Here is a 14473-nt window from a genome sequence, read left to right on the forward strand (position 1 = left end):
TCCAATTTTTATCATTATAAGTAACTACACAACCCTCATCACTAAGTTGTCCTACTGAAATTAAATTCCTACTCAGCCTTGAAACATGTCTTACCTCATGCAGTAGCCAATGATTCTCATTCTGCAACTTAATCTTCACTTTTCCCTTTCCAACAACCTGATAGGGTTCATTATCCCCCAAATAAACAAGCCCAAAATCCCCTTGGACATAACCAATGAAATAACCTCTATGAGGTGTAGCATGAATTGAAGCACCAAAATCTAAAACCCGTGAATCATCAACACTTTCTAAAGATAGAAGCAAAACATCCTCTTCGAATTTTTTACTTACCACATTTGCCTCCTTGTTCCCTTTTGGTTTTTCTCCTTCATTTTTATTTCAAGTCCAACAATCTTTCTTCTTATGCCCTAGTTTCCCATAGTACCATCATTTGTTTGGTCCTCTAGATTGGGACCTCTTCTCCTTTGATGTTCCTCTTGATTTCCCATGGTTTCTAGAATTATTTCCTCTCTGAGTCATTCTGCCTCTGCTTTGTGCATTCAAAGAAATTCTTGATGTAGATCCACCTAAGGTTTTCCTACGAGTTTCCTCACTCAAAATAACACCGATCACATCATCATATTGGAGGGTATTAGATCTACAGATAGAATTACTCACAACCATTACCAAGTCATTTGAGCTTTCAAGCAAAGAACACAAAATCAAGAGAGCCCTAATTTTTTCATCAAAATTAATACCCATAGAAGATAACTAACTAGTAACAATATTAAACTCATTTAAATGATCCACAAAAAATCCACCTTCTACTATTTTTGTATTAAATAAACACTTCATGAGAAATACCGTATTTGAAGCAAAGGGATTTTCATACAGTGTCACTAGGGTTTTCATCAACTCTTCCATCATCTTCACTTTGGTAATGTTAAATGTTACTAATAGTGACAAGAATAATTGAAAGCTTCCAAGTGTCTTTCTATCTAAAAGATCCCAGTTCTCATTTGTCATAGTTCCCTATTCTTGGTTTTTCCTTCCAATGGCTTCCATAAATCCTTCTGATAAAGATAGTCCTCCATTTGCATTTTCCATAACTGAAAGTTCTGTCCACTAAACTTGTCAACCCTCAGCTTACCCTCGTCTGCCATCGCTCCCACTCAAACTAAAAAACAACCTTGCTCTCATACCACTTTTTAGGATTAATGATAGATAGAAATAGCAATTACATGCAAATATACCCAATATCAAAAAATAATAAATCACATGGAAGAGAACACAAAGACACCAAGATTTAACGTGGTTCACCCAAACCTTGGGCTATCTCCACCAAATAGAAAGTCCAATATTATTATGATCTAGTGATTACAACCTGATTACAATCTATAATTCCTTACAGCTCAATACTGCAACAAGAAGCAACTTTCACATCACCCACAATGAAATAATCCCTAACCCTAAGCCCTTTTATATAAGTATTTTTTGTTGCTTTAGGGTTGAAATTAGTTACAACATGTCAGCCATAAAATGCTGATAAAATAGCCCCAAAAAAATTTATTAGTACATGTATAGTATGTACAGTACTTCCCTGATTAGTCACCACAAACTAACACTTGACATCCCTTCAAGCAATCACACTTCACCAATCTCTTCACTCTTCCTCTGCTACTTTGTTCTTCACAGGTTCTCATTAAGATCAGACATCAATAATGAACCAACCCTAGAAAACATCTCTTATGCCTCCTTAAATAGGTAATTTAGATCTTTTTTCCACTTAAACATCACCGTAGATCTTAGGGTTGTGTTAGATTCAATGAATCTATTCATCATTTTTTCCTTCTACTCCTCTCTTGTTACTTCTAGAAACTTCTCATCGTATTCTTGTCGTTGATTGCAAAACAAATGCAATTCATGCATTAAACATGCCAACTCATCAATCCTTATGATCCATGAGTTTTCAATAATCCTAAAATTCAACTATGTCAGCCCTCAAACTTTATTATTTACAAACTGCATTTTTTACTGACACTTGGTCATCACTTTGTAGCTCTATCTCTATTGTTCTGTCTCACTCAACTTCCAATGGCTCACTCAGTCTTCACTACGCTCAATCACTACTATATTTTCTTCTCCATCTTGCTCAGCAATAACTAGCACTCGAGTAATACTATTTGCTTGATTAACTCTTAGGTTTCTTAATCTTTTATTTCAGCTCCTTCATTGACCAATCACATTTACTAGGTTTTACTTTTGTTTAACTCAATACATCCATACTTTATACACTAAGTAAACAATACATCATCTTGTCAAAGACCAATTGATCAAGTGCTCATTGTAATTTCAACATGTTCTCTCCTCTTCACTCAACAACTTCACTAATTCATATAGTTACCTCTCTTTTCAAATCCTCTTCATCAATCAACTAATATGGCACTCTACACTATTAGTAGATGTCTCTCGAATAGGCTTCACATCAATGAAAACATAACAATTGTTCTAATTGTATTTTCCAATAGAGGAGGCATATGGGTTCAGTTATATGAGTGAAAGGTTAAGGGCATAGAACATGATCTAGACAAAATTGCATGAAAGTGGTAGACATCACAAACATAATCATAAATGCAAAAGCTCATTTGTTAAAGTTTTTGAAAGAAGAAATTTTGTGGGCTTTTCTTGTGGGTATCAAGAAGTTTAGGTGAAGAGTGTCACCCAAAAATCCGATAGACCAGCAAACAAAATCTATTAGGCTAGAGCTCCATGGAGGGAACTTCCTCAAAAATAGAATAGACACTAGTGAAATTTTTAAGGAGTGCTTAAAGTTGAGTGGTCCTATGAATCATAAAGTGTATTACAACAGAAATATTTGAGTTCCTAAATTTAAGGAAGTTTTGAAATTTTTTAATTTTGAATATCAAATAAAATATTTAAAACTTTCTCTTCTTTTTTTGTTGACATGTGGCACAAAGTTTTCCTAAGCTTGTGTGGCTATTTCTAGAGCCACCTCATTTAGAGCAAGTCCTCATGCTACTATTTAGCTTATTTTTGTTGGCACCAACTACTCATTTTTTGGCATAATTTTTGGATTTGGAACTATGTGTTTTAATGTTTGTTGCTTAAGTTTAGGAGTGTTTTTAAAAAAAAATTAAATCAAAATTTTAATTATTTTGTTGCAAACAGTTTTTAAAATTATATTTTATGCAAATAAAAAGTCATCAAGAAAAAAATGGTGAAGACTTGTGCCACTTTTTTCAATAAGTAGTTGTTGCTTATTTCTAGCCCTCCCTACTTTCCCATGGTTTATTTTCATTTTCTAAAAATAGCTACTCCAAACAAATAAGAAAAGCTTCTAAAGTTTCATTTTTTGCATGACTTTTATTTTGCATGGGAACACTCTATTGCTTAAACTTAAGTAGAAAAATTATTTAAGCGGGAGCATGGGACATAATATTGCACCCACTCAAATTAAGAGGGCTAAAAGAATATGGGCTCCTATTTTGGAGGATAAGATTATTTGAAATAGGGCTACATCCATCGAGATGAGTAGTCCTATGAATTTTGAAGTGTGCTTTACTTTAGAAGTTTCAGATTCTAGAAGTTTTATGAAAATATTTCTAAATTTTATTTTTGGTAAACATTTTTTTAGTTTTGATGAGAATAAAGTGCATCATTTTTTTGACAAGTTACTAAATTCTTCCCTAAGCTGGTGGGGATATTTCTAGCCCCACCTCATTTTCACCCACTCAAAGTAAGGTGCTTAAAAAAGTAGGGCTCCTTTTTTGAAGGAAAAGATTCTAATTAATCATGTATCCCACAAAATTATTCCTATGGGACCTCTTGGACTTAAAAAGTAGACCTGTAGCCCCCCACCCCACCCTCTAGTCTCCTAGGACCCCTACCTAAGTAATCCTATAGGCTCCCATAAAATATCTCATTGTAAGGAAACTTGGCAACAAAGAATATAACCATTTCCACATAACCCATAATAGATCTAAAATAAACATGAAATTAAAATCCACATGCAAGAGAATAGACAACATACCCACAAAATGTGACACAAGATATACCCTGGGAAACCCTCATTGAGGGAAAAACTCAGCCTCCAAAAGCATCCATCACCATGTATTATTCAGCAAAATAACCATTGCCATACAACCATGGAAGCCTTCATGGCCATAGCCACAACCGAGCAAACTATGTGAACAAGCATGAATCCACACATCCCATGCCATGCTTTCAACCTTCACAAATGCTCCCTTGGCTAACCTGTCAAGCCTTGTCCCGCTCGACTCTTGCCTTTTGTCTTCTCCTTGTCACTCTCTCTCTCTCTACAACAACTACCCTTGTGGATGCTTATATAGTAGCAAGTCCCACAAAACCACGAAGTGGTATTACATAAACCATGTGCTAAAACCATGTGCTACCTAACCCACTGACCCCACATTTAATATTGGGCATTTAATTCTTTTCTCCAATATTAAATAATTACATAAAATATTTTCACAATGTTACAATACAACTAATCAAGAATATTCCATGGGAATCTTTACATGTTGCACATCCATCTAGGTACAACATTACATAATAAAAATAAAATAATAAAATAACAATACTATGCAATGTGTGCAACACCCATTATCTCAACACTCATGGGATCTTTATTTTCTCAAAAATAGAGCCCAAGCCCCCCTCTTGAGACCCTTTCCTTGTCATATTTTTGAAAATAAGAAATTCTCTAGCTTTCTTACTAGCCTGCAAATTACATAAAGAATGATGTGGGATATGAGTTTAGACACAAGAATTGTGTGCAACTTACAAATGATAAAGATCTAATTTCAAATATAAAAAAATTAAGTACTATTGTGTAAGTTAGGTGCAATCAAACTAACAAAATAGTACTAAGTGTACAAGTTATATGCAGCAAAACTAACATTGCATACTTGATCTATTGTATTATAACAACATATCAATGAAAGACTAACACCCAATTACAAGCTTTAGAATATTTGATTTTCTCAATATTGATTTGATATCCCACTATAAATACCATAGCAACATATTTGATTAGCACACTCTATCACCATATTTTGACATCCAACCATGACCATACAAGCATAGAAACATAGATTGTTATCAAGAACAACATGTTACTACATAATAGAAATAATCTCCCATATAATGATCTAATGTCAATGAAAACAAACTAGTTCATATTTACAACTATTGTGTGCCTTTGTTTCATCTTTTATTCCTCTATATGACTAAGCAACCAAATTAGTATAATTTCAAACTACAAAGTGAATCAAGGTGTATGCAATTGGTCTGCTCTCATTTCTATGCTTCACAAAATATTCCAAATAAAGGCATGGTGTGTGAAGGATGTAAAGCATTTACAATGGAACAAAATGTGGAAGAAAAGAATTATAGAGGCATTAAAGCTTTGACAAAAATAGAAATGTGCATTTTTGTTAGTTTTGTCCTTTCCATAACTTTATGAAATTGATTTGATGGATTTGAACTTCCCCATTAACTCATTAGTGAAGTAGAATAAATTAGGTACTATATATATGTAATTATTTCCATAAGATGATGCTTAAAATCCTTATTAATACACATGAAAAGATCCTTCAATTTGAGCCAAAAAGTCTGATAAATGGGTCATGGATCATATATAATAGAAAAAAATTTGAAGGGTGTGTGCACCAAGATGGTGTATAATCTAGTGGAAACCCTTGTAGAAAATAAATTATTTAATAACTTGATTAGGTTATTTGAAATTTAATTAAGTATGGCCAAAGTAATATAATAATAACTTAATCATGTAACCTGATTGGGTTATTAAAACTAGTTTTGTTTAATAAAACCTGGCTGGGTTTTTATTAAATATATCTAACTATTGTTGCCCATAGCCAAGGGCATTTGATGCCCACAAAAATGAAGACAACAATGATTGAAGGAAGTTGAAAGCACAAACCCAATCAAACTTTGAAAACTAGTGAGATTTTTGCAAGCATGGGACCTCATAAATAAGGTTTTTGGTCATTTTTCTTCATTTATATTTCTATTTCTAATTAAATTTAGGTTTATGATTTACTAGATGCATTAAAAATCCAAAAAAATGACATAAAGCTAAAAGACCACCTCCTGTACAAACAACATAATCAGTTCCCCCAAATACTTCAAATACATAAGCACAAACCCCTCCATTGATTTTGAGAAATTGAGAAACCCTCCATTGACTATAAGACAACCACAAAACCCTTCACCCACTATGACATAGCCACAAAATTCTCTACTCAATGTTCTCCCTCAAAAACCATGGTCACCTCTAAACCCTCCATGCATTTCATTAGATATTGTAAATGCTAGCCACAAGGACCTTATCAATCGCCTTACAAAAAATACCTCTCACATTTCCAAACACTCAATAGGTTGAAGTCATCTAGTCTTGATCACCACTCAATCATTGTAAATACACTAGAACAAATGACCAAAAGTGAAAATAAGGTGTCTAAGGAGGTTATGAGTTGGGGTTCATAGAAGGATAGGTTTTGTGCATGCATTTTGTGCCAATAGTTCATTATATGGGAAAGTGCAAGATAAGGGCATAAAGAAAGATCACATATGTGCTCTTTTCTTTGATCATGTTAGTAACAACTTCGTAGAAGATACTACTAAATTTTTTCTTATTTATTAGTGTAGTCACACTAGGATTAGATCAAATTCTTTGGATAGGTAGTATATGGCATTTAATCTACCACCATGTAACAACTATGAGGTGCTTTTATATTTTAAGAGAAAGCTATATGGTGAGTTCATCATTGGTGAGAAGCCAAATTACTTTGACATCTACTAGTTCTAGGGTAAAGGAAAAGGCTCTGCATAGGATAGACCTAAAGCCCATAGGGTGGTACTAGCACATGAAAGGAGAAGTACAATATAAAATACCATGTCTCATATTGTGGTTCCAACAACCATAAAGGAGTCTATTGATTTAAAATCCTTCATGTAGTTGTGTCATTGACTAATGTCATCATTCAACATGACACACCTTAGCTAGGAGAGTGGATTGATCATCATCTACAACACCTCCACTATCATCAGATGTGCCATTAGGGTCATTGAATCCTTCTCCAAATCCATCAGCATCACACCACTAGTGTCATTACTTCTTGTGCTACCTGACTCCCTCTTTGACTTTTGTAAGTGTGGTTATGTGATGAGCTTAGGTATACTTTCCTTGATTCACATTTCCCCCTTAACATCTTTGGTGAACTCGGCATGTGATATTTTTCTTTTTCTTTTGGAGTTAGATTGTGTTATCTTATCACATTTATCTTTGCATAAGATTACATTGGGCAATTTAGTTCATATCATGAGGTTAGATTTATTTTGTGTTGTATTTCCTTGTTTGGTGTATGAGCTTTATTACCTTAAGCCCTACCTATAGTATTCTCATTAGGAGAAGTCGTAGACCCATGGCAAGAGTATGATCAAAGGCAAGAGTTTGGTTATGCTAATGGGTATCGTTTGTTGTCTTTTCAAGTTATGTAACCCATAACCAATTCTTGTTAACAACTAGCATAGAAATTATAGTAGTGAAGGCAATTCCAAAAAGAATTTTACACATTGAAATGTCATCGGGGAAAAATATGTATTTAAGTAATTTAATGAACAATGCAAAAGTGCATTTATAATAGAATACTGTGTGCATGAAGTTCATAACTACAAAACAAAAAATAAGGGTTATGGTGTTGTGACACAACTACTTTAAAAAGAAGATTGAGTAACACGTGATTATTACGAACAATTCAAGATTACTTGATCAATGATAATTTGAATGAAATACTGGAAGATCTATAAATAATGTACTTTGTCAAATAATGTAAATTGAACAAGACAATTATATAAAAGAGGTATTTTACTTGTGTGTGTGTGTGTGTGTGTGAGAGAGAGAGAGAGAGAAGATAACCATTGATATTGACCCTTCTATTTGTTTTTTTTTTTTTTAAAGCTAAAATGAAAATTTGTATGTTCTTCCTAAATCGAACAAGGAGAAATTTCCTAAATCATTAGCATTTAAATATAAAAACTAAAGAATTATATTCCTAACATTTTATCTTACATAATTTGCTTAGTTCAAAAACATTGTTATCTTAAATTAAAATGAAAACATTTACCATTTGCATATCAAATAAATAAAATTTGACTCATTCTTTTATAAAACAACTACTATATTTACGACTTCTTTTTAAATTTTAACCTTGACATTTGTGTCCTGCCAATTACTCCAAAAGTTGCAGCAATTGGTAGAACGCCTCCAAAACCCCCTCTCTCTTGCCTGACACTTTTATGGCTCTATTTGGTGGGAAGCAAATGGCAAGATAGTGGTACATAAGTTCTGTATAACACATGCATACCACTTTCCTCTCATCGCCATGTCCCTCCTTTTTCTCCACGTAATACAAATATGAAACATCATTGGGAATCTTGGACTTACCTAGCCTATTTTCTGGAATCTCGCCTACATTCCGGTCATCTGAATCACCATCTACAGCGGGAGGCTTGAAGACGTCAATATTAGAAATCTCGGCCAAATGGTTTACAATGGGCTCCTCCGAACGAATTGTGCTACCCTTTATCCACACCTCTCTTGCGCAGTCCTACAAATTGTATTGTTCCCATAAATACTAATTAGTCATACAAATGAACATTTATACAATACAATAAACTCTGAATTCGTTGAAAGTTTTAGTACCTTCCCCTTTGCAGATTGGATACAAGGTTTGAGAGCTGATATGGTCTCGCATTCGAGCTTTAGTACTTCCAATCGTTCCATGACGTTCCCCAAACTCTGCATACCTGCCTCCTTCCAGCTGGTCTTCAAGGTCAATTCCTTCAACGACTTGGCGTGTTCCAAACCTTGTATTTTCTCAACTTTGGGACAATTGGACATTTTAATTTTCTTCAAAGAAACCAGATCTGTAAAACGTGGGAATTCTTCTATCTGCAAACAGTCACGTATTTCTAGTGTCTCGAGGTTTATGAGACCACCAATACACCTGACATTCTTCAGCGAATTGCACGAGAATATTCTTAGCTCATTGAGCGACACTGGTAGCATTTCAGGTAGTGAAGATAGCATTTCACATCCCAATAAATCTAAGTTTGTAAGGTGCAGATGACTGAAAGAATCAGGCAAACTGTTCAACTGTGTGGGATTTCCCAGATGTAAATTTCTCAAGCTTGATAAGTTGCCAAAATTATCGGGTAACGAAGACAGCTTTTCACAATCTGATAAACGTAGAATTTCCAACTGGATCAGCTGGCCGAAGGAATCAGGCAACCTTGTCAACTGCTCGCAGTGAGACAGACTTAAATTCCTCATGCTTGTTAAATTGCCAAAACCATCAGGTAGTGAAGACATGCTATCACAACGTGATGAACTGAGAATTTCTAAGTGGATCAGCTGAGTGAAAGAATCAGGCAACATTCTCAACTGTATGCAATCCTTCAAATATAATTTCCTTAAGCTTGTTAAATTGCCAGCAGCATCAAGTAGTGAATAGAGTAATTCACAACCTGACAATTCTAGCTTTGTCAGGTTTATCGGCAGATTAAAAGAATCAGGCAACATGCTCAACATGCTGCAATTGCTCAGATCTAAACTTCTCAAGCTTGTTAAATTGCCAAAACCGTCAGGAAGTGACGGCAGCATTTCACAATAAGATAAGTTTAGATCTGTTAGGTGTATCAACTGTCTAAAACTATCAGGCAACATTTTCAACTGCGAGCAAGAGAGTAGACTTAAATTCTTCAAGCTTCTTAACTGGCCAAAACCATCCGGTAGTGAAGATAGCATTTGACAGTATGATAGATCTAGATCAGTCAGGTGTCTCAGCTGACTGACAGAATCAGGCAACATACTCAACTTCAAGAAATCCATTCTTAAATTTTTCAAACTCGTTAAACTGCCGAAACCATCCGGTAGTGAAGATAGCATTTTACAGTATGATAGATCTAGATCAGTCAGGGGTATCAACTGACTGAAAGAATCAGGCAACATACTCAACTTCAAGCAGAAAATCATTTTTAATTTTTTCAAGCTCGTTAAACTGCCGAAACCATCCGGTAGTGAAGATAGCATTTCACAGTTTGATAGATCTAGATCAGTCAGGTGTCTCAGCTGACTGAAAGAATCAGGCAACATACTCAACTTCAAGCAGCAAGTCATTCTTAGTTTTTTCAAGCTTGTTAAACTGCCGAAATCATCCGGTAGTGAAGATAGCATTTCACAGTTTGATAGATCTAGATCTGTCAGGTGTATCAACTGACTGAAAGAACCAGGCAACATGCTCAATTGCTTGCAACCATACAGAGCTATCTTCTTCAAATTTACTAAATTGCCAAAACCATCAGGTAGTGAACATAATATTTCACAATCTGACAAATTTAGATCTCCCAGATGTATCAGTTGGCTGAAAGAATCAGGCAAAATGCTCAGCTGTCTGCAACTCCCCAGATGTAAATACGTCAAGCTTGTTAAATTGCCAAAAGCATCAGGTAGGGAAGATAGCACTAGAGAGGATAATCGCAAATTCTCTAGTGATGGGAGGGCACAGAGCTCTTCTGACAAACTGCTACCAACAAATTCGATGGCAAGCCTTTTCAGATCCCGAAGACGTCTTAATGAGCTTGGAAATCGTTGCAATTTTCCAGAACCCGTTAAAATAAGCTCACTCAATTTCAAAGGAGGCTGCGGGCAACCATTACTATAATATTCAATTCAATTCAATTCATAAAAGGATGAACGTTTCAATTAAGATTTTTTAAGTAATTTTCTTAAACCACGAAAGCAAACTGCTTACCTCTGCATCATCCTGCCACAATTCTTCCAACTTAGAAGCCCTATTAATCTCTAAAATCTTTAGATTTTTTAATGCAAACCATGATGGAAAATTTCTTAGGGGGAAATCTTCCCAGCGAAGCCACACAAGATCTTGAGATAATGATGCAAATTCTTCAGTAAACTCGTTTGCGTTGACGGAAAGGATTTGTAATCCACATGAAAATCGAAGGCGCTTTGATCGTCTGATTGCTTTCCCCGTTAACTGCTGTGTGTATTCTTTGAACGCCACAAAAGAATCTGCAGGTAGTATCCCTCGTACCGGATTCCTTTTCTGAATAGAAAATTAAAAAATCAGAGATTTTTGAATGAAACTCACTGAAAGCAGAGGCAGATAAAAACTAACAAACAGGCAATTATTTGCATTTAACGAAACCGTAGAATGGGAGAGCGAATTATATAAAAAATCTCACCGTGGAAAGTTTCATTTTATCAGTTTGCTGTGGACACCATAGACGATATGGTGACCGTTTACTTGCAATCTCTCTTCCCATATCCCTCAGGTGATCATGCATTCGTATTACACGGGTTTCCCTATAGAACAATCTCGACGGCCTGAACACATTCTCCTTGACCAATTCCAAAACCAGTTCCACAAGACACTTATTTACGAGCGTCTCTAATCCACACAGACCACTCCAACCCGATCCATCCCATACTGCAATAGCCGTGGTCTCCTCTTCTCCAATGAGAAAACAAGCCACATCCAAGAACATCTCCCTCTCTTCTTCATCGAGCGCATTGTAGCTAACTTGAAGCCTTCGTTTGATTTCGCTGGGCAATATTCTCAAGATTTTGTGCAATTGGGATTTCCAGTACTCTGCAGACTTCCTGCCATACAACTGTGCCCCCAACACCTTCAGTGACAGAGGCAGAGCATTGCAAGCCTTTACGAAATCTTGAACCAGAGTTTGAAATTCAGCAGGTGGAGAGGGTTGCAAGAAAGCGTGCCAGCAGAAGAGCTGCTCAGCATGTGACGGGTTAAGTCCCGGCATCTTAAAAATACAGGACGGTGAAATACCCCATGATAACAGAACACCCAATTCCCGAGTGGTTACAATGACCATACTTTGGGATCCAAGCTTGTTCTTACTTGGCAACAGAGCATTCAGGTGCTCGATGTGATCCACATCATCCAAAACGATGAGAGCCCCATGAGAGCTCAAATGATTTGCAAGAACGACCTTGCCTTCATCTACATGATCGAACGGCAAATAGTGGAAATTGAGGTCAGCGAGAAGCCTTTTCTGCTTGTCAGGCAGAGCGTTTCTGGATGCTGCGTCTCGCACGTCGAAAACAAAGCTGCATATCTGAAAGGAGGAAAAGTTCCTGTTGAAGAGCTCCTTGGCCAATGTGGTTTTCCCACTGCCTCCCATGCCCACGATCCCCCTGATTTTTACCGTCTCTTCTACTGCTAGCGATTCGAAGCCTTGTACTAGCTCATCCAATCCCAGTGGATGTTCAGCCACCCACAATGGAGTTTTTTTCATGATTGCCAATGCACGATTCACAATATTCTTCAAGACTATGGCCTCATCCCTAAACATTTTAAAGCGAGAACAAAAACTCAAAACAGAAACACTATCATTGCTTAAATTCTAATGTCACCGAATAAAAAAGACATGGGTGAGATGGAACAATATTAGACAATTGAAGAAAGAGGAAATAATACGTACTCGTTACTATTGACCAGGTAGCCGGACAGGAATGAAGTGTTGTGGAGTGCCCCTTTCCACTCATCAAGCTTTTCGATTGTGTATCTGCCCTTGCTTTCGTGCTCTGAGAATGCATCGCCATATTTCCCTTTCTCGACCCATCTGAGATCAGAGGGATCAACACGATAGAAAATAGGAATGATGGTTTTACCAGTTTGGAGCATGAAAGACAATTCAGCCAAACACCATGGAGATTGGGCATAGTTGGGAGAAAAAATGGCAAGATGAAATGCAGCACAAGTTATGGCTTGTTGTATCTCTGCTGGAATGGAATCACCGGCATCAAGGGCATCGACGTCTAGAAATACATGGAATCCCAGGGAATGAAGTTTATGATGAATGGTTTTGGCTAATGTGTATTTCACATCAGATCCACGATGATTAATGAAAATGTCCCAGGACTCAGTAGATTTAGGTGCAGAACAAGGCGCAAGCTGATCAAAAGCGTTTTGACTTTGCGTGGCTGTGGAAGAGGAAGCCATTTCAATTGATTTAGAATTAAAACCGAACAAAACTGAGAAGAATCAAAGACGGGTTTTGATGAAAAACAAATGACTCAACTTTGAGGAGGCGTATTAGGCAGAGTTGAAACTTGAGCGTATTCAAAATGGAGTGTGAACCAGCAGGGTGATACGGTCCACATGAGTGGAGCACCAGCTACGGTGCGGCCGGCTGCCCCAACTTCCGCCGCTGCCCCAACTTCCCTGCCAACTTTCACACGGTGGGACGGACAAAATTTTTGGTGAGATAAGCACAATCTCCACGTCCATCGTCGTTGAGCTTAGTCAAATCTTCTAGTCCCTTTACTCACACACGACAAACCTCCATTTTCTCAATAAAATCAATTTATTACAGACGAGAAATAGTTCATCTTATCTTTTACTTTTTTTTTCTGTGTTTGTATTTGTTTAGGTATAGTCACGAATATGTTTTCTTAATTTGATATTGAATTTGTTTTTTCCAAATATTTTGTATATTTTGTCTTATAGTACCTGTCTTTAAGCTAAGTGATTATTAAGTTTTATTTTGTATATTTTGTCTTATAGTACCTGTCTTTAAGCTAAGTGATTATTAAGTTTTATTTGTTATTTCAATTTTTGATTAAAATTAATTACATTGAATTTTCTATAGTATAAGTTTAGAAATTTTAAAAATTATTTTTTAATGTATGATTGATTCATTTGATTTGAATCTTATAAAAAGTTTGTAGAAAATATGAATTTTTTTTAGGATTTTTTTATGATTGTTTGAATTCTTTTTAGACATTTTTTTAAAGTTGTGATTAAGATTTTTATTTTTATATTAATTATATATTCTTAAAATTTATATAATATAAATTTATTTTTAGTTTAAACTTTTGTAGATATAAGTCTTCTATGGTTACTAATTTGTAGATATGAAATATTTAATTGTTTACAAATTGAATATGAATGATATAGAATGTTTATTAATTGTTCAATAATGTATAAGAAGTATGTAGTGTTGTACATTTGTCAATATGTAGCTTGAAGTTCAAATAATTTTTTTAGTTTTTTCTAATGTAAAATATCTTAAAATTTTAATAAATAAAATTTGTAAGCCATTCAGAATGTTATAAATGAAGTAAAATTACATAAAGTAAAATTTTCATAATTCAATCCAAGATTCTAACATCACCATTAAATAATGATCTTAAAATAAACAATTGCACATCAAATGCCTTATCACACACATAAATCTTAAAAATTAAAATGCACATTTCATTCCCACAACATTGTTTTACATACATGTTAAAAAATTCAACAATGTACTTATTTCATAGTAAAATGTGATCTAAAAAAAAATTAGAATATGACTCTAAATGTTGAATATAATGCTATATTC

The 14473-nt window shown here is 35.2% G+C and overlaps 1 protein-coding gene across 1 annotated transcript; it reads right to left on the reverse strand.

Annotated features, from left to right (window-relative positions):
• Positions 1-8181: 8181 nt before the first annotated feature.
• On the reverse strand, positions 8182-13295 carry LOC149571958 (uncharacterized). The gene is made up of 5 exons (XM_089813348.1): positions 12572-13295; positions 11309-12434; positions 10858-11169; positions 8748-10745; positions 8182-8652 (listed from the first exon to the last, which is right to left on the reverse strand). The coding sequence occupies exons 1-5, from the start codon at positions 13090-13092 to the stop codon at positions 8275-8277; spliced, it is 4335 nt and encodes a 1444-aa protein (XP_089669474.1). The 5' UTR covers positions 13093-13295; the 3' UTR covers positions 8182-8274.
• Between the last annotated feature and the right edge of the window lie 1178 nt (positions 13296-14473).

Source organism: Cupressus sempervirens, chromosome 2, assembly GCF_028749045.1.
Source record: "Cupressus sempervirens isolate cs-2001-9-10 chromosome 2, ASM2874904v1, whole genome shotgun sequence".
NCBI classification, from domain to species: domain Eukaryota; kingdom Viridiplantae; phylum Streptophyta; class Pinopsida; order Cupressales; family Cupressaceae; genus Cupressus; species Cupressus sempervirens.

What these genes read in the sequence shown, in the direction of transcription:
- LOC149571958 (XM_089813348.1), bottom strand. Translation starts at nt 13,092, where the DNA reads ATGGCTTCCTCTTCCACAGCCACGCAAAGTCAAAACGCTTTTGATCAG. An exon ending in TGTGGCAGGATGATGCAGAG is followed by an intron (nt 10,746 to 10,857) that starts GTAAGCAGTTTG and finishes GGTTGCCCGCAG; the next exon opens with CCTCCTTTGAAATTGAGTGA. An exon ending in TCCAATCTGCAAAGGGGAAG is followed by an intron (nt 8,653 to 8,747) that starts GTACTAAAACTT and finishes TACAATTTGTAG; the next exon opens with GACTGCGCAAGAGAGGTGTG.